Genomic DNA, 21535 nt, shown 5'->3' with positions numbered 1-21535 from the left:
TGTGCAGATGCTGCCCGGGGAGCTAATCGAGCTCGTCTCTGAGCATATAAAAACGCGTTGCTCTTGCGCTGTTCTCTCGTCTGCGGCGCTTGGCTGTCCCAGAGCTCCCGACTCCTCTTCCGCGAGCCGAGCGGCGTTCAGCGCTTGAGCGGTGGATGTCTCGGCTGTTTTGCAATGATGTATTTAACGCGCGTAGCACATGTCCGATGCAGATATGATCTGTTTTACTTCGCCCGGTATAACTCGCACCTAGAGCCATCTGCGTACAGCCTGTACTTGCACCCCTTCGCGCCTTGTGTTAGATTGTGCCCAGCGTATTGCAACCTTCCTCCCTGCGTTGCCAGAGTCTTTACTCCTGCAACCTCGCACGTCGTACAGAGCCTTCGCTCCTGCGACTCTGTCTACACAATCGTACCTGCATAGGCTGGTTATCTCCCACACGCTTGCGTGCCATCGACCGACGCTCCGCATCAGAAATCTCTACGCAGCTCCATGTTTCCGTCCATGCTTTGGGAGCGCGACATTTCGCGCCATGCGCGACAACGGGACTCTATGTTTCGGTCCATACTTTGGGAAGGCGATCATGGTGAGTTTAGGACAGCGATAGTCATTTGAAGTATGGCAGAGCTGATCGCTCCCGACAGATTCGCTACATTCAGCGTTGCCTATCGCCCGCCTCCTTCCCGAGCTCCTGGCCGAAGTCTTTGAGTGGTACATCCTCCAGGTTTACGAGATATACTTCCGCATAGACAAAGACGATCCCTCGAGCCTCGAGTTTGCTCCAAACCCATATTGCTGGTTCGCGGTTAGGCATGTCTGTCGACGATGGCGCCAGATCGCCCTCGACTACCCAACGCTCTCCAGCTACATCTGCCTCACTCGTCCTGAATGTGTTCAGCATCTCTTGAACGAATCGGACAATGTCCCGCTGCATATCTACGCATCATGGACGTTCCAGCGCAATTTCCCCGAGTTGTACCAGCTGTCGTGGGCACTGGTGTCCCCTCACATCACGCGCTTCACCTCCAGCGACGTCATTGTCATCGGCAACGGCTTCGATGCTCGCAAAGATGGCGACGAAGTTAGCGATGAGCTGTCCGTACTTCCCAACATGGAGGCACTGCGCGTCATAGTCCAGAGTGAACACAGCTTCGAGCAATCCGAAAACTTCTTTTCAGCTCTGGACTATCCCAACCTCCGGGTCTGCACTCTCCTCAATGTGCATTACCAGCACCTGACATTCTTCATGGGCGAAAGGCTTCGCTGTCTTGCGATAAATTACCCCCGGCCATACAACTCGACTGATACTACGGCTCAGATTATCTCGGCTTTGCGCTGCTCACCGAACCTGGAGGAGTTGGCCATTCAAGGCCTAGGTGACAGGTGGTACCAAAGCATCACGTTCTCCGAAGAAAACGACCACCTTATAGTGTCTCCCCCGTGCTGGGATCTGAGCAAGGTGGCGCTCCCACTCCTGCGCGAACTGCGGCTCACCGCGTCAAGCGGTGAGCAGCTCTTTCAGCTTCTGGACCACATAATGTGCCCGCAACCATCGATTTTGAAGCTGCAGGCGGATAATATTGCGTGCTCCAGTCGCTCGTGCCCGGGTTCAGGGCTCAACGAACGCATCAGCGAGCTCATCGAAGCACAACTCCACGGGCGGGTGGTACAGACAGCAGCACTGACTCTGGGGAAAGCGGAACAAGGTTTCGGACTCGCCATCTCTGTCAAGCTGTGGTCGGATGTCCACAGCATTATCGAGGATTCACCAGTCATCCCGTATCAGAAGCCCTACTTCGAGCTCTCAGTGGGTGACGTAGTAGACCCAGACTTCGTCATGAACATTTTGCAGCGGCTGCCGCTATCCACTGCCACGGTCGTTTATCTCGAAGACATCTGCAGTACACCCATCACTGTCTTGCGGGAGGTGCTCGCAATGATCCCCGGCGTTCGCGAGCTACAGCTGCAGTATGAAGTCCCACGTTCAAAGAACTTGAAGGCGAACGTTGAGCTTAGTGGCCGGTGGGACAAAGGATCCAGCCCGCTCGAGCTGTTTGCTCATCTGCGGAGTGTTCGAGTGGTAACAAGGGATGTGACTCGGAAGAAGATATTGTTCTCGGAACTGGTTGGCTTGGTCGACACGCTAGTGGCTCATTATAAAGGCCAGGGAGACACAAAGATCAGTATCAGCTTCAGGCATGCGTATAGACGTCCTTAAAGTGGACAGTTAGTGGTGCGCCATTCTCTCCATGCGGCTGCGCAGACTCGTTCTGAATGCGCTTGTATCGTACGTTATACAGATTCTACTGTGTTTTTCGTTACTGATGGACTTCCAGTGAGCTGGCATCGCGAGTCGTCACTGCCTGAACTATCTAGAATCAACGATATGTTCCTATGACCATTGTTCGACCAAAAGGAGGGGGAAAAGAACAAGCGACGTGGGATTGGAACCGTCAGATTAAGTGTCTGGCGCTTTAGACTGCTCGGCTATCTTAACTTTAAACAGGCGCCAAATAAACTCTTCTCCTCGTCACCACCAGGTCCAATGCTAAGCAGTTTCGAAGCGCAACCTCGTTGTATTCGACCGCCGCATGAGACTGGTCACGCGGTGAATTCTCAGCAGGAAAAACCGGGGCGGCCAAAGGCCCACCACCCAACGTGACCTCGAATACTTCTTCCGATGTCACTGGTACGGTCTCGGCCTTTACGCTAACGGAGATCTTCTATGATGGACATGGCGTAGCTAGCTGTTGATTACCGAAACTCAAGTATATAAGGGCTGGTGACTTCCACGGACAGGTGAAAATTCGGAGTGGCTTGTTTTCTCCCGCTGAAGGTCGCTTGTACGAGGGCCGAACGCGATGCAGCCCACTGTGCTCCTCGCATTTTTGCTTTCTGCAGGTATTGCTGCTGCGCGAGAGCCATCCCGACTGCAGCAACGAGTTTTGCCTCAAACTGACGCCGCTGCCGCCAGCGGATTCTCTGGCAACATCTCTGCATGCCCAGGTATGCCTCCATCTGGCTTACAAATACACGTCATACTGACGTTTACATCGCGAATATCTAGGCTACACTCTGCAAAATCTGGCAGAGACTGCTACTGGTCTCACGGCCGACTTAGCGCTCGCTGGTCCTGCGTGTAATGCTTTTGGACACGATCTCGCTAATTTGACCCTTGAAGTCACTTATGACTCTGAGACTCGGTGTGTGCTCCCATCGTTTGCGTCGGGATTCCTGCTGATGCCCAGCCTATCGCTGGTAGGCTGCACGTCAATGTTTACGACACCGCGCGGTCACAGTTCACCGTGCCTTCGTCTGTCATCGCGCTTCCACCAGCACCGACTAGCTCGAACAAGAATAGCTCAGACCTCGTGTTCAACTACGAATCTTCGCCATTTGCATTCTGGATTACTCGCCGCTCTTCCCCCGCGGACGCGCCTTTGTTCGACACTCGTATCTCGTCGCTGCCTCCGACGCCTATCCCGCCTCTGAACGCTTCCGACCAGTCGACTGCGCTCGACGGGTTCCCGTTGGTATTTGAAGATTCGTACCTACAGCTCGCGTCTGCGCTTCCGAAGGGCACAAATATCTACGGTTTAGGCGAGGTTGTTGCAAGCAGCGGCTTCCGACGCGATGTAGGCGACAATGGTGGATTTGGCACTCTCCAGACGTTCTGGAACAGAGATAAACAAGATCCGCTAGACCAGAATGTGTGAGCCTGCTCTTGCACGTGTTCTTTTTATTCGGGATCTGACAGGGCCCCTCTGTAGGTATGGTTCGCATCCCATTTACCTGGAGCACCGCTTCGATGAACAGACGAACACGTCCAAGTCTCATGGCGTCTTTCTCTTCAGGTACTTTTGCGCCATGATCTTCAGATACCACGGTTTCTAACCCATTTCTTTTGCTCAGCGCGGCGCCCGCGGATATCTTCCTCGTCACACCGGCCTCTTCAAACGTCTCGCTCATCGAATACCGTCTCGTTGGTGGAATTCTTGACATGTACTTCTTCTCGGGTCCCACGTCACAGAAGGTCGTCGAGCAGTACACGGACGTGATTGGCAAGCCGACATGGCAGCCTGCTTGGGGCCTTGGTTTCCACCTCTGTCGGTGGGGGTTCAAGAACATCAGCGAAACAATGGACGCTGTCAAGGGTATGAAGGATGCAAATGTCCCGCTCGAAGGTATGTGGCTCAAGGAACCACTGCAATCGAATCAGGCGACTTAGCATAATCCCATAGTAATGTGGAACGACATCGACCTGTACCACGCATTCAGGGACTTCACTGCAGATCCCGTATCGTTCCCGCCCGATGAGATGCGGACATTCATCCAAGAGCTGGTACGCCGAATAACCGAATAACACGAACACTTATCCCCGAAGTTCTTAAACGTCATTATTTTACAGGCCCAAAATAATCAGCACTACATCCCAATCGTTGACGCTGCCATCGCACACCAAGGAAATGCAAGCGATCTCGTAAGCATGCACAATCTTCCCGCACCCTGGCTGCTAACCGTATTTCGCTATGCTAGTACGCTCCGTACCTTCGCGGTGCCGAACTGTATGCCTCTTGGATTTCCGCTTGGTTCAAGTAGCTGATATATTTGCAGAGATGCCTTCGTCAAGAACCCGGATGGCTCAGAGTACATCGGCCAGGTCTGGCCAGGATACACCGTCTTCCCCGACTGGTTCGGTCCCAACACCCAGCAGCTCTGGACCGAGGCACTTTCAAACTGGAGTGCACTGGGTATCGAATTCAGCGGCATCTGGCTTGATATGAACGAGATCTCGAGTTTCTGCAACGGCAGTTGGTGAGTAACAGACCGCCGTGCAGTATTGCACGCAAGCTTATGTTTGAAACAGTGGAACCGGACAGGACTGGAGTAACACTACGCTGTCGTTTCTACTTCCTGGCGACCCCGGAATGGAGATCACGGATTGGCCGGAAGGGTAAGTAGACTGCTTCTATCCCCTGACACAAGTCGAGCTCAGTCTTTGGTGCTAGATATAACTCAACTATCTCTGGCACGAGTGGAAACATCACTGTCAACGGCACGTTGACGTACGGTGCTGGGGCCGACATCGATCCTAGTCAAGGGCTGATCGGAAAGCGAGGCCTCGGCTCTGCACAAGACCATATGAACCTCAGCGATCCGCCATACGCCGTCCACAATGGTTCGTCCCCCAGTTGACACACAATTTGACTCTCACCGTTGTCATTGTACAGGAAACGGTCCTTTGTACGTCAGCACGCTTGCCACTAATGCGACGCACGCTGGAGGGTACGTCGAGCTCGACACGCACAACCTTTGGGGGATGATGGAGTCTCATGCAACCCACGCCGCGCTCTCCTCGATCCATCCGGGGAAGCGCCCCTTCATCATTGCGCGGAGCACCTTCCCGTCGTCGGGCAAGTGGACTGGGCACTGGCTCGGTGACAACTACAGCAAGTGGGCGTACATGCGCGCGAGTCTTCCCGGCGTGCTTCAGTTCCAGCTGTTCGGCATCCCAATGGTTGGTGCGGACGTGTGCGGCTTCCAAGGGAACACGGACGAGGAGCTCTGCAGCCGCTGGATGATGCTCGGCGCGTTCCTGCCGTTCTTCAGGAACCACAACCAGAGAGGTGCCCTCAGCCAGGAACCGTTCCGGTGGGATAGCGTGGCAAATGCCAGTCGGACCGCCATTGGGATCAGGTACTCACTTCTGCCGTATTGGGTACGTGGTGTTCTTGCAATTAAGAGAGAAGAAAGCTGACGTCGTTTCGTGCTCCAGTACACTTTGTTCGCGAATTCGTCGCAGCATGGCACCCCGACCGTGAGGGCACTATTCTTCGAGTTCCCAGACGAGCCCGAGCTGTTCGCCTTGGACACCCAGTTCATGGTCGGACGTGATCTGCTCGTCACGCCCGTGCTCACGCCGAACGTTTCTACGGTAGATGGTGAGCCCCCGCTCTGCGTGCCAAGGTAGAATGACCTAACAATGTTCACATTCAGGTATATTCCCAGGCCGAGGCCGTACCATCTGGCGCGACTGGTACACCCACGAAGTTGTCAATGCCAGCGTCGGTGCCAATACGACTCTGTCCGCGCCGCTCGGCCACATCCCCGTGCACATCCGCGACGGCTCCGCGATTCTCCTTCACGCAAAGACCGGATACACCATTGCCGAGACCCGCACGTCCCCCTACGCCCTGCTCATATCGCAGGCCTCAGACGGATACGCCTTCGGGTCGGCGTACATGGACGACGGCGAGAGCCTGCCGCCGACGCCGAACCGCTCTGTCCAGTTCCACGCCATTCGCGGCGAGCTCAAGATCGAGAACTCGGGGACGTACGAGGTGGAGCCCAAGCTGGAGAGTGTAACGGTGCTGGGGACGCAGAAGCCTACTGCGGTCTCAGTGAGTGGTACGATGCTGCCTGCGGAGAGCTGGACGTACGACGAGTCTAAGATGGAGCTCGTTGTTAACGAACTGGAAGTCGATCTGAACGAGGCTACTACGATCCAGTGGCAGTAATTAACACACCCCATAGCGCTAGTATCCCCAGGCGTGAATGTTACTTCATTGCAGGTGTCAAATCATTTATCATTGGAGATGATTCTACTTGTATCTACTTGTACCAACCGGCGTCTTGGCTTGAAGCGCTTCGCACGGACTGTCCCCATCGTAAATTCTGCGACGTGTATAGCGGATGTTGCAGGCGCATTCAAGAGCAAGATACATGTAACAAGGTGATTATAAAGTAAGTAAAAGACTGGTTCGTCGTTCGTACGCAGCATATTCGAGAGTGCAGCATACACTTCAAGCTAAATCGAATTGTGTCTTTCAGACGCTCACGATGTATTTATTACTAACGTATAGACTAAGTTAGCTAGCCCTGAGAATACCTTCTGGGATTCTACCATTTGTCTGGAATAATTCGCGCCACCTGCATGCTGATGCAGGATTATTAGTCGAAGTGTGGCTAACTCTGAGATGACCGTGGGTTGCTTGAAGCTCGGGCAGTGTGACGATTGCCGCCAATCTGCCAGCCATCGGCGATATCTCGTTCATGACGTCTCCACCCAAGCTGAACTTGTGCAGGAGATGTGATATAGAGTCCCTCCCGCGACACCGAGACGGCGCGGCGCATTGGTTTCCCCCGTAAGCTCTTGAATGCCTTGTACCACACGCTCATTGTTGTATTATGAGCTAGCAATCAGCACATTGCGAAGTATGCCAAAAGTCATACTTCATATTAACGTCTGTAATGAAGAGCGAGTCCCCTACGTGAACTGTAATGCCCGGCGTGTCGCAGGTGATAGTTCTCCCTTTACTACCTCCATCATCCCGCTCGTCCAACCATGATTGCCGCTTGAACTCAGCTCAACGACCTCCAGCTCGGGGAATCGTTCGAGACTCCTGCTGAATGATGTCCAATCGACTCGTCGCAACACGGCTGAGCCGGCATATAGGGGGTCCATCTCGAGGGAGAGGTGAATGTACCGAACTGAGGGAGGCGCCGTCGAGAGTATAGGTACGACCGTGCACCCTATGTACGCATTGATCGCCTCTACTTGATTACCAGAGTTGCGTAGATACGGAATGCTTATCGACTTCAGTTCGGCGCACGCGGACAGGTTCACCACGGTAGCCGGTCCTGCTGAAATGTCAGAGATGTTAGCAGAAATAGAGATGGTGTAGACGACGTACGGGTTTCATTAAGATCCTCTCGTACCAAAAAACGGACGGTTTGCAGCGCCGTCATGCACCCGACGAACTCGTTTGCGAGCGATAGCACCGGCGCATTCAGCTCGACGAAGAGCACGCGCAGGTGACGTGGGTCCACCATCTCTTTCAGCGCCCCTAGCATCTTTGCACTTGATTCTCCCTTCAAGTGCAGTTCCTCGAGTTTGAGTGGTGTCTGGCGTGGAAGTGGGATCGGCGCAACAGCACGCCGAATAGTAGGGTATCTGTATGGAAGCACATAATCCTCGATCGAGAGGACTCTGATGCTCGTAAACAGGCCAAGGAACTTGGCGAGCCCCGTGCTTTCGGACGCTCCGCTCTCTTCAACTTGGCTATGACAGATGCTCAAGCTGGGTACATCGTGCAGCTCAACCGTGTCGAGGGAGAGCCCATATTCTGGACAACGCGGAGCCAAAGAAGAAGAAATTGTGTCATGCTTGAAGTTGAGGCGTGTCAGAGTAATAGACTTCAGGTTGGGGAATAATCGAAGCGTTTCAAGCAGGACCGACGTAGGCCATACTCGCCATTTGTGCCAAAACTCTGGTAAGGGGAGGGAAAGGGACAGCTTCCTGACACAGTTTTGCATGCGCGCAGAGGCTTTCACCGCTCTCAAGAAGTAGTTGCCCCAGTTGCGGCATGTTTTATTCGGTGACTCGTGCTGGGTTTGCAGGTTCAGCTCGCGGAAGAGCAGTCGGGAGCTCGGGAACAACCAGGCGCGGCAGACGAGAGAGCAACGTGAAAGCTGTAATTTCTCGTCAATATGGTCGAATATAAGCTCGAGGAGCTCCTCGGGCAGTGCCTGCGCAGACATGGTCGACCAACTGGTGGTGGCAGCTTCAAGACAGAAGCGCGTCTATTTCGACGCCATAATTTTGATGCGCCCTCCGAGTCGTAGACCGCCAGCTCATTTCATGCTCTCACACCGTCCTCTACCTACGAGAGCACTCAAATCATCCTAACTTAGGTGAGAACTTGTTTACCAACTTTGCACTGCCCCGATTTACGCGAATCTCAGCGTTAGTAAGTGGTCAGGAGCTTGGGCGAGTCTGAACTTCGAGCCTCAGGCTCTTTCCAGACCGCAAGTCCTGCCAGGAAAAGTGCCTCACATCAAGTACACTTGGGGTTACACTACCTCACTCGTGCACTATTTTGGAGTAAGCCGCCGGAGAGTTTAGGTCTTTGCGGGTTTATACGGAGTTCTGCATTAGGCCCTCTGAGATTGGGTGTGGCAAGATATGACTATGGTAAGTTTATTCCGAAGCTGTTATGGTGATGAAATTGCCTCTGTATCGTTCACTATCAAAGCTAAGTTTGGTGGGTAGGCTGTGTCTCAATCATCGCGTCCAGCCATTTGCGGTCATATCCTACGCTTACCACGAACCACCGACCTCCTATCGACAACGTCTACGGTATTATCGACGACCCATAAGGTGAAAACCTGAGCACTACGCACCTGCTGGTGTCTTGTAGAGGCCTCGTCTTTTGCATGTTGCGATCAGGGTGCATGTTGAGATGCGTAGTTGCAGGCTGGTTACTCAAGGTGGTAACCATACCGGGGGCTGTGAATCTCCTCCGCTGCCGTCGGCCATATAAAGGATGCTGAGGAATGTCTTGGTTGCCGAGGACGTCCTGGCGACCCGTACCATCTCCTTGCTGCTCGAGCCGGTCTCTCCCACCCTGTTCACTTACTCTGTGTCGCAACTCCGCTCATGCCACTCATGAAATACATATTGTTGACGCTGCTAATCGCTGCCTTTGTTACAAATGCCGTGTTGATTAACGTAACTGTAGACGATGCAGGCACCGACCGGCTCACAGGACTTGGATTCTCTTACTCGCCACTATCCGACTGGAATTTTGGACCAAACTGCACCGAATGCGTGGCACAGCTCAACCGGTCACAGCTTCATATGGGCAGCTGGCATGATGCCACGTACGACGGGTCCAACGGGCCACGAACAGAACTCCAGAGCGCAACTCTTGGTTTTAATGGTAAGATATTCGTCCGTCGAGTGCGTCTTCGACGATTCATTCATCTTCCGGCACAGGTTCAGCGATATACGTGTACGGAGTGATAGTGACATCGCCATTGATACCATTTGGAGATACAAGCTCGACCCACCTCGGATTCTTCATCGATGACCAGCTCGTGGGAACATTCAACAACACGCCGGCTGGAAATGGATCGAACCCTGCGGCATTCAAGTATAATGTTACTCTGTATTCGAATCGTTCACTTCCACACGGTCCGCATACCTTTGTGTTACAGAATGGTCTTGACGGCGGGCCTGCGTCGATTGTCCTTTTTGACTATCTTGTATATTCAACGTGAGCAGGTTCCTACTATTTGCCAACCCACGCCCTTACTTCGCCGTGTTCAGTGAACAAGAGGACGCTACGGTGACTACGTCGGCGGCGGCGGCATCTCTATCAATGACATCCCCTACTATCCCTCCTCCGACTTCAACGGAACGTCCAGCATCAAGTTCGAGCGCACTAGTCAAGGTCTTACCAGCTACGCTCGGCGCGATTGCTCTGATAATACTCCTCGTGCTAGCTCTGTTGTGGCGGCGCCGTCGTCGCCGTCGCAACTGGTTCCGCGCTTCTCGTACTCCTGAGGTCGACCTGCTTTCACAGCCTCTATCAGCAGCCAATCTGCGCGCACACGACAGCCGCGGTTCTGTCGTTGTAGGTGCGCGTTCTCGCAGCGGGACGACATCTTCGCCTGAGACGCATTCACCTCTGCTGCACTTGGCGCGGCCTGGTAATCCCTCGTCGACCTCTTTCATAACCTCCTCGTTCTTGCCTAATGCCTCCTCGGGCGGATATCTACCAGACAAGCTGCACATGCAGGCATTCCCTTCCAACCAATCGTCACATCTCACCCGTAACCCTTCGTTTACCGCGCAGTCAGATATTGCACAGACAGAGTATGCCGAATCGCTGCCACCGCCGTATTCTAGAGGGGTCGACGAGAATATATAAGTGCGCTGAAAATTATCATGTGTTGTTTGAAGGATGTACTTGGTACTCTGCACTCAGCTTCGATTTTTATTTATACGCCCGATGTACAGTTCTGTAGAAGCGATGCCCAAATCTTTTCCGGGTATAATATATCATGTAGACGTATACACATATAAATCAAACTCTCACTCATGTAAATGTCCCTCTATGAGTTTGCGGGCATCCTCACTCCCTAGTCTCTTTAAAACAGACCCATGAATGGTAACGGCCACACTTCTCATATAAGGTCTGCTCTTAGACGAGGCATTTAGGAGGTGGGGGGATACCTACTCATCCTCGTACATCGGTGCAGCCCCAGCCTCGCTCTCGTACATCGGTGGAGCAGTCATTGCCGCAAGACTGCTACCGGGGTGCACGCTCTCTGCTAATTCCGACCTTACATATCCCTCTCTTTCGCCCGCGTCATCAGCAACCATGACTTGTCCCCTCCGTGAGAATGGCGCGGAATTCCCTTCAGCTGGGACGTATGCCGCCTTTTCTGATGTGTGTGCACGGGGCGCCTCTTGGAGCGTACTCGCCCGCTCTGCGCGATAGGACGCTGAGGAGTGGCTTGGAGCGGGTTCCCAGTAGGGCGGTGACTCTGCCTGGCCGACCGTTGCAAGACGCCCGAGATATTCGGAGGTTTCGTTGGGAAGAGCAACACGGTGAGGAAAACTACTGGCGGCGTGTCGGTGCCGACGAGCCTTGCGTGCGAGCACGATGAGAACAAGTATAATGAGGGATACAGCAGTCGTGAGGCAAATCACAATGGTACGCATTGCGCCCGAAAGACCATGAGCATGGTTTGGTGCGACCATGTTGTTTGGCGTGGAGGGAGACGCTCGGAAGAGATGCTGGTCGATGTAGGCTTGGTGTCTCCGAGAGAAGAGTTCGAACCAGAACTTCCGACAGGACTTGTGGACGAACGATGAGAGGCTGGCGGACTAGTAGACTGATGTGTGCCGTTGGTTACTGCGTCTGAGCTGGAAGGGTGTAGGCGGGATACCAGAGGCACTAGAAGAGCTGCTTGTCTCGGGTGCAGTGGATGTATCGGGAGTAGGACTGTGATCTGAGAGCTCCGGGGTAGAACTACTACCATCGTCCCTGATATCACCGACGTCAGGCCCAAATCATGTCTTGGAACGGCGTACTCACTTTGAATATACCAAATAATCCAGCAACACCAGGCTGGCTGGCCCACCTATTCGCCCATTCTGCAGCATAAATGCATGTGGTGCATATTCGAGACCCTCAACTGCGAAGAGCAGTTGACTATATGTGTATGCGCTCTGGGAGCTGGTGGGGTGAATGTGAAGTTTCCTTTTTTGACTCCGTCAATGAAGAACGAGATGTCAGCACTGCTGATAGGAGAAGTCTTTGAGTGCGAAAAAATGCCATAGACGTATATGGCGAATCCTGCAAGAAAATCAGCATCAGCCCTCGGCGCGTACACGAGACATACCGGTGAAGTCGAAAGTCGCATTTTGCGGGGTTTCCGATGGATTATGATGCGTTGCATCGTGCCAAGTACCGTTTTTCGCCTGCGCGAGATCTGGTCTAGCTTTACAAGTAATACATGCCTGCCCAATGTTCCAATTGGGTGTATATGAGATGCCATATGTTGACGTTGGGTCTACGCCCTGGTCGTCGACAGTGACGTTGACGAGTGCGCCGGAAGCAGCAGTGAAGAAAAAGCAAGTAAAGACAACAGCTATACCAGAATAGCCGCCGGAAAAGAGTACGGAGAGCATGCAGAGGGCCGCAAGGAGATGCAGACAGTCGGGTCGAGGATGAAGCGGAAGCCGCGACATGGCGAGTAGCCATTACCTGTACGTCTCGAAGGCTGCGCGGTCACATCCAGCAAAAACACAGCAATTTTGAGTGCATGATTCGTTATTCTGAGAGGAATGAATCTTACCGGCAATAAACACTTTCTTAGAATCATCACATATTTGTTAAAGATGGTTCAAGTCTTCGCATAGACTCGTGACCAGTCTACTCGGTAGTTGGTGGGACGCGTACCAAGGGTGGGAGGGTGGTCGGTACGCTGCATGACAGGGCGGCTGGTATCGAGCCTAGTCTTTGCAATCTGAACACCAGTGAAAGGCGAGGCTTTAGACTCCAGTATAATCATAATTTGATAGATGGTATCGCGGCTGAGTTTTTACCGTCCAAGCTCAGCGTGGTTCACGGTGATTTGATAACTGACGAAGTCCTTTGCACTAACCATATAACAACTTCATTCAAGTAGCGTTCAGTTCCAGTATCCAAAACACCAACCTGCTGTGCGTCCACCTTGGCGGCCGGGCCCTTCCTAGCTACGAGACCCCGCGTCACGTCAGACTCCTCTGCTGGGCAACGTGCTGCAGAGCACTCCCGCCCTCGCTCTCATACGTCGGCAGAGGAATCTCTGGAGCAAAGCCGCTCCGGGACGCGCTCCCCGCGGCTCTCGATCTAATGTACCCAACTCCCGTTCCGTTACCGGCACCCTCGTCACGACGACAGCTCAGAATTCTCCTGCACTGGGACATATCTGTTACAGGCTATGCCGGCTGGGAAGCAACAGACGCTGCACGATGGCCGGGCGCGCAGATCACTCAATCTGGTCAGCCGTGCAACGTGACCAAGAAAGTTGTTGGCAGAGCGTCGACGACTAAGAGTCTTGCATGTGAGCACAATGAGGATGGGTACTATGATAGGGACAGCAGTTGCGACGCAGATCACAGCTGTGCGCGTAAGGCCACGACCATGATGTCCTTCTATGGAACGCCCTTGAGCCCTCCCAACCTTCATCGTCCCACAGGGCTTCATACATCTCCCAGAACCAGGGTTCTCCTGCCGAATAGGCCGCTACAGAGCAGCTCCAACCGCGCTCTCGTGCATCGGAGTGCCCCCAGCCTCACTTTCGTACACTGGTGGAGAAGTCGCCGCCGCAAGACTACTCCCAGGGCGCGCGCTCTCTGCTATTTCCGATCTCGCATATCGCTCTCCTTCACCTCTGTCGTCACCGGCCGTGACGTGTCCCCTCCACGAGGATGATCCGGAGGTCCCTTCAGCCGGGACGTATGCCGCCTTTTCTGGTGCGCGCAGCATCTGCTGGAAGGCACCTGCCGGCTCCTCGCGGTGGGACGTGGAGAAGTAGCTTGGCGCGGGTTCCCAGTAGGGCGGCGACTCTGCTTGGCTCACCGTTGCGAGACGCTCGAGATATTCGGAGGTGTCGTTTGGAAGAGCAGAATGGTGAGGAAAGCTGCCAAGGGCGTGTTGACGCCGACGAGCCCTGCATGCAAGCACGATGAGAGCAAGAATGGTGAGAGGTATAGCGGTCGCGACGCAGATCACAACGTTGCGCACTGTGCCCGAAAGGCCATGAGCATGGTTCGGCGCGATCAGGCTGTTAGACGTGGGGGAAGGCGTTGCGGTATCGATGACGGTCGACACTAGCATTGACGCAGACTTGGTGCCTCCGGGAGAAGGACTCGGGCCGGAGGTTCCTACGGAAATGGACGAACTGGGAGAGATCGGGGCGCTGGGCATATGCATATTGCTGGTTTCTACGTCTGTGCCGGAAGAGCCACTGGTCGGCGGGATGATACTGGAGACGCCAGATTGCTCGGACGTAATGAATGTACTGGGAGAAGATGTAATAGATGTACTGGAAGAAGATGTAGTAGCTGCTGGTGCAGAAGAGGTCGTTGGCGGCGCTGAAAGAGCTGGTTGCGTCGCGGAAGTTGGCGGAGGGCTGACTTCGGACAGTTCAGGTGTGGAATTTCCGCCATCGTCTCTAAAACCAATAGAATAAGTCAGAGCACTCGGAGTCTTCAAGCAGCGTGCTCACTTTGTGTATATCAGGTAATCCAACAATACCAGACTGATCGGCCCGTCAATTTGTCCGTTTTGCAGCACAAACGCATGCGACGCTTCTTCGAGACCGTCAATCGTGAAGAGTAGCTGATTATACGTATACGTATTCTGAGGGCCGTTCGGTGTAAAACTGAAGCTCCCCCTTTTGACTCCGTCAATGAAGAACGTAATGTCCGCGCCACTAACAGGCGCTGTTGTCGAGTGCGAGAGAATACCGTAAACATATACGGCCGATCCTGCCGGAGACGTCAACGGTAGGCACATCGAGCTACGCAAGATACGCACCGGTGAAGTCGAACGTCGCGTTTTGCGGCGTGTTCCGACCCTCTATTGATGGATCATACGTCGTATCGTGCCAAGTACCACCATGAGCCTGTGCGGGATCTGGCTGAGCTGAACAGCCAGTGCACGTCTGCCCAATGCTCCAACCGGATGTGTATGATATGCCATACGTCGTCGTGGGGTCTGCGCCCTGATCATCGACAGTGACGTTGGTGAGTGCACTGGAGGCGGAGATGAAGAAAATGAAGGCGTAAATGAAGACTACCACTGAGTAGCCTCGAGGAAAAGGTGTAAAGAGCATGTCTAGGGCCACAAAGAGACAGTGGAGGACGAGAACAAGATACAGACAACTACCTAACGACGCAGCTTGTATCCGCGACGATGGAAGGCTGTACGGTCCTATCAAGCAAACAGCACAGCACATTTGAGCGCACGCTCCAATTCTGCGAGAAGAAAGCATCTTACTAGCGATGATCACTTCCCTAACCTCGTACCTTTCATTAAAGACGCTTCAAGTCCTTGGGAAGCAGAGTTCTAGGCCTCGGCGGTATCATAGTCTGATAGATATCATCGTGATTGAAATTCTACTATCCAAGTTAGGTGTGAATTTCGCTGATTTGGTAGCCGGCAAAATCCCCTGCACTGACCGTAAGACAATTTTACTGTAGGTTGCTCTGGTACACAAATAGCCAACCTGCCTGTCGCCTCTGGGGAAGCACATCCCACCAGCATTTCCTGTCGGCATTTCTCACATCAATGTAGATGAAGATGTTTCCGATGGCATCGACTTTGATGGCAGGAATTTTGGCACATAGACGACATCAGAAACATGTCCAGCACAAGGACGACGATACCGGAGTTCCTCTCTTGCAGGCGTTCTACTCTGGAACTTCTGGGCTCCACAAATCCGTATGATGATCACCCAGCTTTGGTAGTGATATTGAAAGGCGCTGAAGGGTGGCCATGAGCGCAGGAGGGCCGAGGGGGATAATGGCAAGGGATACGACGAACTTTCGAGCTCCCGGAGGCTACACAAGGAGGGCAAGAAGGCGCGTGGTAGGGAGCCACGCAGAAGCAGAGGACAGGGGAGATTCAGGAGTCCAATGAATCAGTACTCGAAACTAACGATGGCGATGTGGCTTCCTGGAATGATCGAACGTTGATGAAACCATGGCAAAGTCGCGGACCATTGCGAGCTTCCTGCACAAATGCTTAGCTTTGCAGTGTCGTACGCTCTAGATTTCCAACACAGATTAGTCTCACGAATCTCCAGAAGAGCTATGTCAATGACGGGACGGCGCACCCTCGCTCTAGATGAGCCACCTATCCATGCATCTGACGATGTCCAAGGATCGCTAGATTGCTGGATGCGAATGACGGAGATCGACAAGCGAGGTCATAGTAGGCTGAACACCGTACTGTGTGTAGATTGACAACATTGGAGATCAATAGCAATAGAGAAGACGTAGTACGAACGTTAGATGCAGGGATAACATCCAGCGCTGGCCGCTCGGGAATCTTCTCCGCGTAAACGACGTTGTGTCGAACATATCTGGAGCTCTGACCGTTTCACTATGAGCCCAAATAGCTTTGGGAGGCTGGAACACATCGGAGGGCCGGTTTCCGGTAGATAGTCAGGCAGCTGGTATCAGATCTCGCCTTAATGAAAGGAACAGGTCGGGCCCTGTAATAAACAAAACTGTGAGCCTAGATACGGGGAACATCTGCGAGACCTAGTGACATACTGGTGTCCGTGCTTGCCAAAAGCAGCTCGGTCGGTCGCAGGTGATTTGCGAGAGGGTGGCGACCACGAAGAGCTTCCACTACTGTTCAAGAAGGGCATCGGCGACGCCGCCGCTGTATCAAAAAAGTCAGCGCTATTTAATAGACACCACACACGGGGGCAGAGGACGTACCAACATCCTGAGAGCTGATAGTCTCCGCTTGCACTCACCATAGCGCCGCCACCCACTATCCTGCCGCAGCTGAAGAGTTGCAAGATTGCTGCAACGTTCGGGGGGTTAGATAGGCGCGCAAACTTCGAGCGAGACCATGACACGCGCCTTCATCTAGACTCTTGTGGATGCTGGCTAGTAGCCGGCAGGTGGATGAGGCGAGGGCAGGCAAGGGCATACGGTTGAGGCATGTGGAGACCGTGGGAAGCCCACCACGGGGGCGAACGTGTAGTCACCGCACTTTCTTTTCCGTCTTCTGCTTTCTGAAACCGGGGGATGCTCCTCAGCAGGCGCAGATGCATGGTGGCCGGGGATTGCAGGCTTTGGACTTGGCAGAGCGCAAAGGAAACTTAGAGCGTCAGAGGCACTCCAGTCACATGATTGGCACGTGACCATTCGTAAACGCGAAGCGGATTCCTCCTGGTAGTGCTCACCAATTAAGATTACATACGAAATTTGAGGATATGTATGCATTAGAATTGCGTACAGCGTATATGGACGCCGTAAGTTATGATATGCATAATCTTACGCGTATTTAATTTCAAGCAATCATATTTAATCATATGTAATGGGATTCAGGCGGTGTCGGCCTCCGAGGCGAAGGTAGAATACTAAGGTCACGGTAGCTAAGCATCGAATCACCGACACAGCTGTACATTACTGAACACATTCTCAAGATGACACATTACATCTGCACGCTCACCTCACTGCCGAAGTGGTCGGGCTCAAAGTACCCCGAAATTTCGTGTAGCATCCGGAAGTTGGGCTTGCTATCGGTGCGCAGCGGGAGCGGCCACGGCCCGGACAGGTCGAACAAGAACGTGCCCCGCCGAGGATGTGCATGTTCGAGACGTGGATCGGATGCACGTCCTGATGCTCGTACACGGCGCCGACGCTTGCGTGTGAGTTGGTGTGACCGCCTCGCGGGCGCGTCAAAGAGTGGCGGCAGATGCACAGACGCGAGCGGGGGTTTATAGAGAGCGCGGACGCCGTGCTGCCGCTGCCGGAGCTCTTCGTGGACGACGGCATGCTGTGCACGACGCCGGCGTTGTTGGGTGCGATGAGATGTGTCCTGCCGCAGAGCCGATCGAGCTCGCACGCGGCGGGGTCCGTGCGCCCGGTGCTGCAGCTTCCGGACGATGTCCCGCGGCTATGTCAAAGGGGGCGGGTCAAGGCGCAGTCAGTGGGGAGAGGGAGGAAGAGGGATGCACGATGCTGTTCCCGGCCGTCAATATTGTGAACAGACTAGCAGCAAATACTTCCCCGCAAGGGACTTCTTCATGAGCTTGGCTCTTGCACGGTCAATCCTAGCCAGTGCAGAGGTAAACTTCGGCCTCTACCTCTTGAGGAACGCTCGTGACGCACTGACATGACCCGCTGTATGTCGACATCCGGAGAATTCCGATGCCCATTACATAAGGGCTGACAATGTTTCTGTGCTCGGACTTGCAGAGCGCGTTGGTGTGCGATTCTTGAGCGTGCGGGTGGTGCGCACCGTATCTGAAATCTCGGCCCTTCTGGGGTCCAACATATGTAGCATACAAATTACATACGGGCAGCATAATTTACGATATGCCGTGCGTACGAGTAGGAGAATGATCACGGAAACCCCCATAATTGATCTTAAGATATGCTTAATCTGAGATCATAATGGTATGTAATCATAATTTTGGTGAGCACTACCTCCTGGCTGTGTGCTTTTTCCCTTGGGCATTCTTGGCTGAGTGCACCATAGATTTCAGCAGAGCATCTTATTGTTTTGCTCGCTGCTATGCGCTCATGAGCTTTTCTCTCCTCTATATCTTCAGAATCCTGATTTAAATGTCAACAGTTACAGCCGCTGTGACCGGGTTCACAAGAACAATGCTAGTATATATTGACTATACTGATCATGAAAACCAGTATCTAATATGCGAAGACGTGCCTGTAAATAATGGATGAAATTGTCTTTGATGGGAGATGTGGTGTGTGTAGTCGAACAGCTTCAGACCTACTAGCCCAAGCTCGTCTTGATCTTTGCAGCAGTACCTGTAATGACGGCCACAGTAATGTGCTACAGAGACTCTTTGGCCTCGCTCCGATACGCTGGCGGAGGGGCCCCTAGCGTGACGCTGATCCCAACACGCACACTCTGCAACATCCGACCTCGCCATACTCCCTTCCTCCCTCTCTTCTATTACTGGCGAGGGCCATATAGCACCTTTCGTGCAAGCAGGAGATGTCATCTCCCTGTACAGGAATGCTCCTCGTTCGCATGTGCGGCACCAACTGGGATACGTCCGACTCTGCACAGTGGGACGCAGAATAATGTGTTGGAGCTGAGTCCTGACGGAGCGGAGAATCGAACAAGTTGACTGTAGTTGAGATGTTCTCGACGTGCTGCACATTAGCACTGCTGGAAGAGGGAGCGGCGCGCATGACCTGTTTGCACCGGCGCAACTTGTGTGCAAGCACGATAAACGCAAGTATGGCGACGGGAACGATTATCGCGACGTAAATCACAGCCGTGCGCAATAAGCCCTAACCGCTACCCGAGGATTGCTAGGAGTGGGAGAGGGCGATACAGAATGAATGACGGACGAGGTAATAGCTGACGTGAGCATTTTTGCAGAGTCACTGTCGCCATCGCTATATCGCTGAAATAAGCGTAGGATTCCCGCCCTAAAATGCGATACACACTTTGTATAAACCAGATAATCAAGTAGCACCGGGCTATCTGGTCCATTGATCCGTCCATTCTGCAGTTTCAAAGTACTAGTGTACCGCGAGGGTGGGCAAGTAATTGCTCCATTTTCTTTCATCCTTGCCACACCATAATACCAGAGGCTACTCTTTGTCAGGCGCAGATGCACGAAGATCACTGTAGATGAGGCTTTGGACGACCGTCCATAGTAACCGCAAGCACGAGACAAATCGAGATGTCTTTTCGGCTAAAAGAGGCACGAAAAGAGCTTAACAATATTTTCCAAACATAGCCCGACCCTTTCGGTGGAAAAAAATTGTGAAAAACTTTCAGCGTAAATAGTACCAAAAGAAGGAGCATTATTTTTGGAAGTATTTCTTAGTGAAAAGGTCATATACTTGTGATGCAAAGAGTAATGAAATATCTACACTGCTTACAGATGAACCTAGTGCATTTATTTTCCACCAAGGTAGGCACAAAAATTTCTCTTTGCATCACAAATATATGACCTTTTCATTAAGGAATATTTCCAAAAACAGTGCTCCTTCTTTTGGTCACGGGGCTAATTAGTAAATATTTTTAGCTGACAGAGGCACAAAAATGACCATGAGAAAAGAAGCTAAAAAGCTAAAAAGCCTGAACACTTTCCAGCAAAAATATATGATAGGTAAAATTTGAAAATAAGAGTCAAATAAAGTCGCCTTTTTTAGTAAATCTTGTTGTAAAAAGCTGGTCTGCTTGCAGCAAAAAGAGGTGCAAATACCACTGGGCTATCCATATATAGAGTAATACACATAGAGAAAAAAATGATGATAATTTCACCCTAAGGATATTTCAACTCCTGATACCTCAAAAGGAGTAAAAGCAGTGTATCTTTTTGTACCACTAAAACAATAACATCTCCATGGGAAAATAGCTTGAGTGTATTTATGAAACAAACTGAATGTGCTTTTGTACCTCTATCTGCGCAAAATTGTATAAAATTAGCCCCATGGGTACTATTTTTGCTGAAGATCTCTTGCATCTTTTCCACCAAAAAGGTAAGGCTATTTTTGGAAAATGTTGTTAAGCTCTTTTCACGCCTGTTTCAACTAAAAAGACATTTTAATCTGTCTCATGAAGGAGATGATCTCGGTGCCAGAGATACTCAAGTCACATGATAAGCACATGACCACGTTAACCAGTGAGAGTGTGATGGCGCCCAGCTGACTGTTGCAGATCACGCTTCTTCTCAGATGACATGCCATCTCAAGGTCAGCTGCTGTTTTAGGCCAGAAACATATGGATAAAGTAATACAAGTAAGTGCCAAAGCTTGCTGCTCTTGCATGCTGCTCATTTTACATAGTATTCAAGACAGCTGTTTATTTGAAAAGCAAGCCTGCCTTATAGCTGCAATATCGAGGTGTTGTAGAACTCACTCTGGTACATTGGTGGAGGAGTCCTTCGAGCGAGACTGCTCCCAGGATGCACACTGTCTCCGCCTTCCAATCTCGCATTCTCAGCAGCTCTCTCTCTGTTGCCATTTGCTAAGGTGAGTTCTTGCTCGTTGAAGAGCATTGCATTCTGTCGTGCTGAAGCATGATTTTCCCACATGTGTGGCATTGATCATTGGAGTGCAATCAGCTCTACGCAATGGGACCTGGAATAATAGGTTGGTGCCACATCCCAGTAGGTGAGTGAGCCAGCTAAGTCAGCCATAACCGTAGAGTCACTGTCTATGTATTGGGCTGCATTGCCAGGGAGAGCAACATGACCATTCTAAAAGCCTGCAGCCTGTGTACGCCAATGAGCCTTGCATGCAAATATGACGGTGGGAATGATAGTTGTGATGCAAATTATGGCCGTGCGTATTGTGCCTGAAAAGCCTTCACCATGTGTGCTCATAGGAGTGGGTATGCTGGGAACAGATGACACCGCTGGATAGACAATAGTGGACACTGGTGCTATTGGAGACTGGGTAGTGTTACTGCTGTCTTCCCTGGATCAATGAAAGTGAGTCTCAAGTTTTGGCACTGTGTGG

General features: G+C 52.3%; 8 protein-coding genes across 8 annotated transcripts; 3 read left to right on the top strand and 5 right to left on the bottom strand.

Annotated features, from left to right (window-relative positions):
* The first annotated feature begins 229 nt into the window (after positions 1-229).
* PHACADRAFT_203492 (uncharacterized protein) lies at positions 230-2287 on the top strand. Its single transcript, XM_007389656.1, has 2 exons — positions 230-586; positions 645-2287. The coding sequence occupies exons 1-2, from the start codon at positions 493-495 to the stop codon at positions 2216-2218; spliced, it is 1668 nt and encodes a 555-aa protein (XP_007389718.1). The 5' UTR covers positions 230-492; the 3' UTR covers positions 2219-2287.
* Positions 2288-2816: 529 nt separating this feature from the next.
* PHACADRAFT_246104 (glycoside hydrolase family 31 protein) lies at positions 2817-6658 on the top strand. The gene is made up of 14 exons (XM_007389655.1): positions 2817-3006; positions 3068-3203; positions 3263-3712; positions 3771-3854; positions 3913-4184; positions 4242-4342; positions 4409-4480; positions 4537-4565; positions 4615-4815; positions 4868-4954; positions 5010-5179; positions 5232-5719; positions 5777-5942; positions 5998-6658. Exons 1-14 carry the CDS (start codon positions 2862-2864, stop codon positions 6516-6518), a joined length of 2922 nt encoding a protein of 973 aa, XP_007389717.1. The 5' UTR covers positions 2817-2861; the 3' UTR covers positions 6519-6658.
* A 575-nt stretch (positions 6659-7233) lies between these two features.
* Positions 7234-8562, bottom strand: PHACADRAFT_203490 (uncharacterized protein). Its single transcript, XM_007389654.1, has 2 exons — positions 7695-8562; positions 7234-7641 (listed from the first exon to the last, which is right to left on the bottom strand). The coding sequence occupies exons 1-2, from the start codon at positions 8539-8541 to the stop codon at positions 7268-7270; spliced, it is 1221 nt and encodes a 406-aa protein (XP_007389716.1). The 5' UTR covers positions 8542-8562; the 3' UTR covers positions 7234-7267.
* An 877-nt stretch (positions 8563-9439) lies between these two features.
* PHACADRAFT_203489 (uncharacterized protein) lies at positions 9440-10878 on the top strand (the record flags this gene model as incomplete). Its single annotated transcript, XM_007389653.1, has 4 exons — positions 9440-9722; positions 9779-10058; positions 10120-10229; positions 10288-10878. 4 exons carry the CDS (start codon positions 9440-9442, stop codon positions 10713-10715), a joined length of 1101 nt encoding a protein of 366 aa, XP_007389715.1. The 3' UTR covers positions 10716-10878.
* Positions 10879-11020: 142 nt separating this feature from the next.
* PHACADRAFT_189377 (uncharacterized protein) lies at positions 11021-12544 on the bottom strand (the record flags this gene model as incomplete). The annotated part of the gene is made up of 5 exons (XM_007389652.1): positions 11021-11647; positions 11687-11837; positions 11889-11947; positions 12007-12149; positions 12196-12544. The coding sequence occupies 5 exons, from the start codon at positions 12542-12544 to the stop codon at positions 11021-11023; spliced, it is 1329 nt and encodes a 442-aa protein (XP_007389714.1).
* An 814-nt stretch (positions 12545-13358) lies between these two features.
* PHACADRAFT_246102 (uncharacterized protein) lies at positions 13359-14537 on the bottom strand. Its single transcript, XM_007389651.1, has one exon. The coding sequence runs from the start codon at positions 14271-14273 to the stop codon at positions 13584-13586; it is 690 nt and encodes a 229-aa protein (XP_007389713.1). The 5' UTR covers positions 14274-14537; the 3' UTR covers positions 13359-13583.
* Positions 14538-14556: 19 nt separating this feature from the next.
* PHACADRAFT_167655 (uncharacterized protein) lies at positions 14557-16326 on the bottom strand. Its single transcript, XM_007389650.1, has 4 exons — positions 15524-16326; positions 15342-15460; positions 14880-15275; positions 14557-14830 (listed from the first exon to the last, which is right to left on the bottom strand). The coding sequence occupies exons 3-4, from the start codon at positions 15175-15177 to the stop codon at positions 14565-14567; spliced, it is 564 nt and encodes a 187-aa protein (XP_007389712.1). The 5' UTR covers positions 15178-15275; positions 15342-15460; positions 15524-16326; the 3' UTR covers positions 14557-14564.
* A 615-nt stretch (positions 16327-16941) lies between these two features.
* On the bottom strand, positions 16942-17187 carry PHACADRAFT_167651 (uncharacterized protein; the record flags this gene model as incomplete). Its single annotated transcript, XM_007389649.1, has 1 exon — positions 16942-17187. A coding segment is annotated over one exon (221 nt), but the record flags the coding sequence as incomplete, so codon positions are not given.
* Between the last annotated feature and the right edge of the window lie 4348 nt (positions 17188-21535).

Source organism: Phanerochaete carnosa, assembly GCF_000300595.1.
Source record: "Phanerochaete carnosa HHB-10118-sp unplaced genomic scaffold PHACAscaffold_1, whole genome shotgun sequence".
In the NCBI taxonomy this organism is placed as follows: domain Eukaryota; kingdom Fungi; phylum Basidiomycota; class Agaricomycetes; order Polyporales; family Phanerochaetaceae; genus Phanerochaete; species Phanerochaete carnosa.
This window is presented reverse-complemented; position numbering and strand designations above follow the sequence as displayed.

What these genes read in the sequence shown, in the direction of transcription:
- PHACADRAFT_203490 (XM_007389654.1), bottom strand. Translation starts at nt 8,541, where the DNA reads ATGTCTGCGCAGGCACTGCCCGAGGAGCTCCTCGAGCTTATATTCGAC. An exon ending in AGAGGATCTTAATGAAACCC is followed by an intron (nt 7,642 to 7,694) that starts GTACGTCGTCTA and finishes ACATTTCAGCAG; the next exon opens with GACCGGCTACCGTGGTGAAC.
- PHACADRAFT_203492 (XM_007389656.1), top strand. Translation starts at nt 493, where the DNA reads ATGTTTCCGTCCATGCTTTGGGAGCGCGACATTTCGCGCCATGCGCGA. An exon ending in ACTTTGGGAAGGCGATCATG is followed by an intron (nt 587 to 644) that starts GTGAGTTTAGGA and finishes CGCTCCCGACAG; the next exon opens with ATTCGCTACATTCAGCGTTG.
- PHACADRAFT_167655 (XM_007389650.1), bottom strand. Translation starts at nt 15,177, where the DNA reads ATGCTCTTTACACCTTTTCCTCGAGGCTACTCAGTGGTAGTCTTCATT. An exon ending in CGCGACGTTCGACTTCACCG is followed by an intron (nt 14,831 to 14,879) that starts GTGCGTATCTTG and finishes CGTCTCCGGCAG; the next exon opens with GATCGGCCGTATATGTTTAC.
- PHACADRAFT_246104 (XM_007389655.1), top strand. Translation starts at nt 2,862, where the DNA reads ATGCAGCCCACTGTGCTCCTCGCATTTTTGCTTTCTGCAGGTATTGCT. An exon ending in ACTTATGACTCTGAGACTCG is followed by an intron (nt 3,204 to 3,262) that starts GTGTGTGCTCCC and finishes TATCGCTGGTAG; the next exon opens with GCTGCACGTCAATGTTTACG. An exon ending in AAGGAAATGCAAGCGATCTC is followed by an intron (nt 4,481 to 4,536) that starts GTAAGCATGCAC and finishes TCGCTATGCTAG; the next exon opens with TACGCTCCGTACCTTCGCGG.
- PHACADRAFT_246102 (XM_007389651.1), bottom strand. Translation starts at nt 14,273, where the DNA reads ATGCATATGCCCAGCGCCCCGATCTCTCCCAGTTCGTCCATTTCCGTA.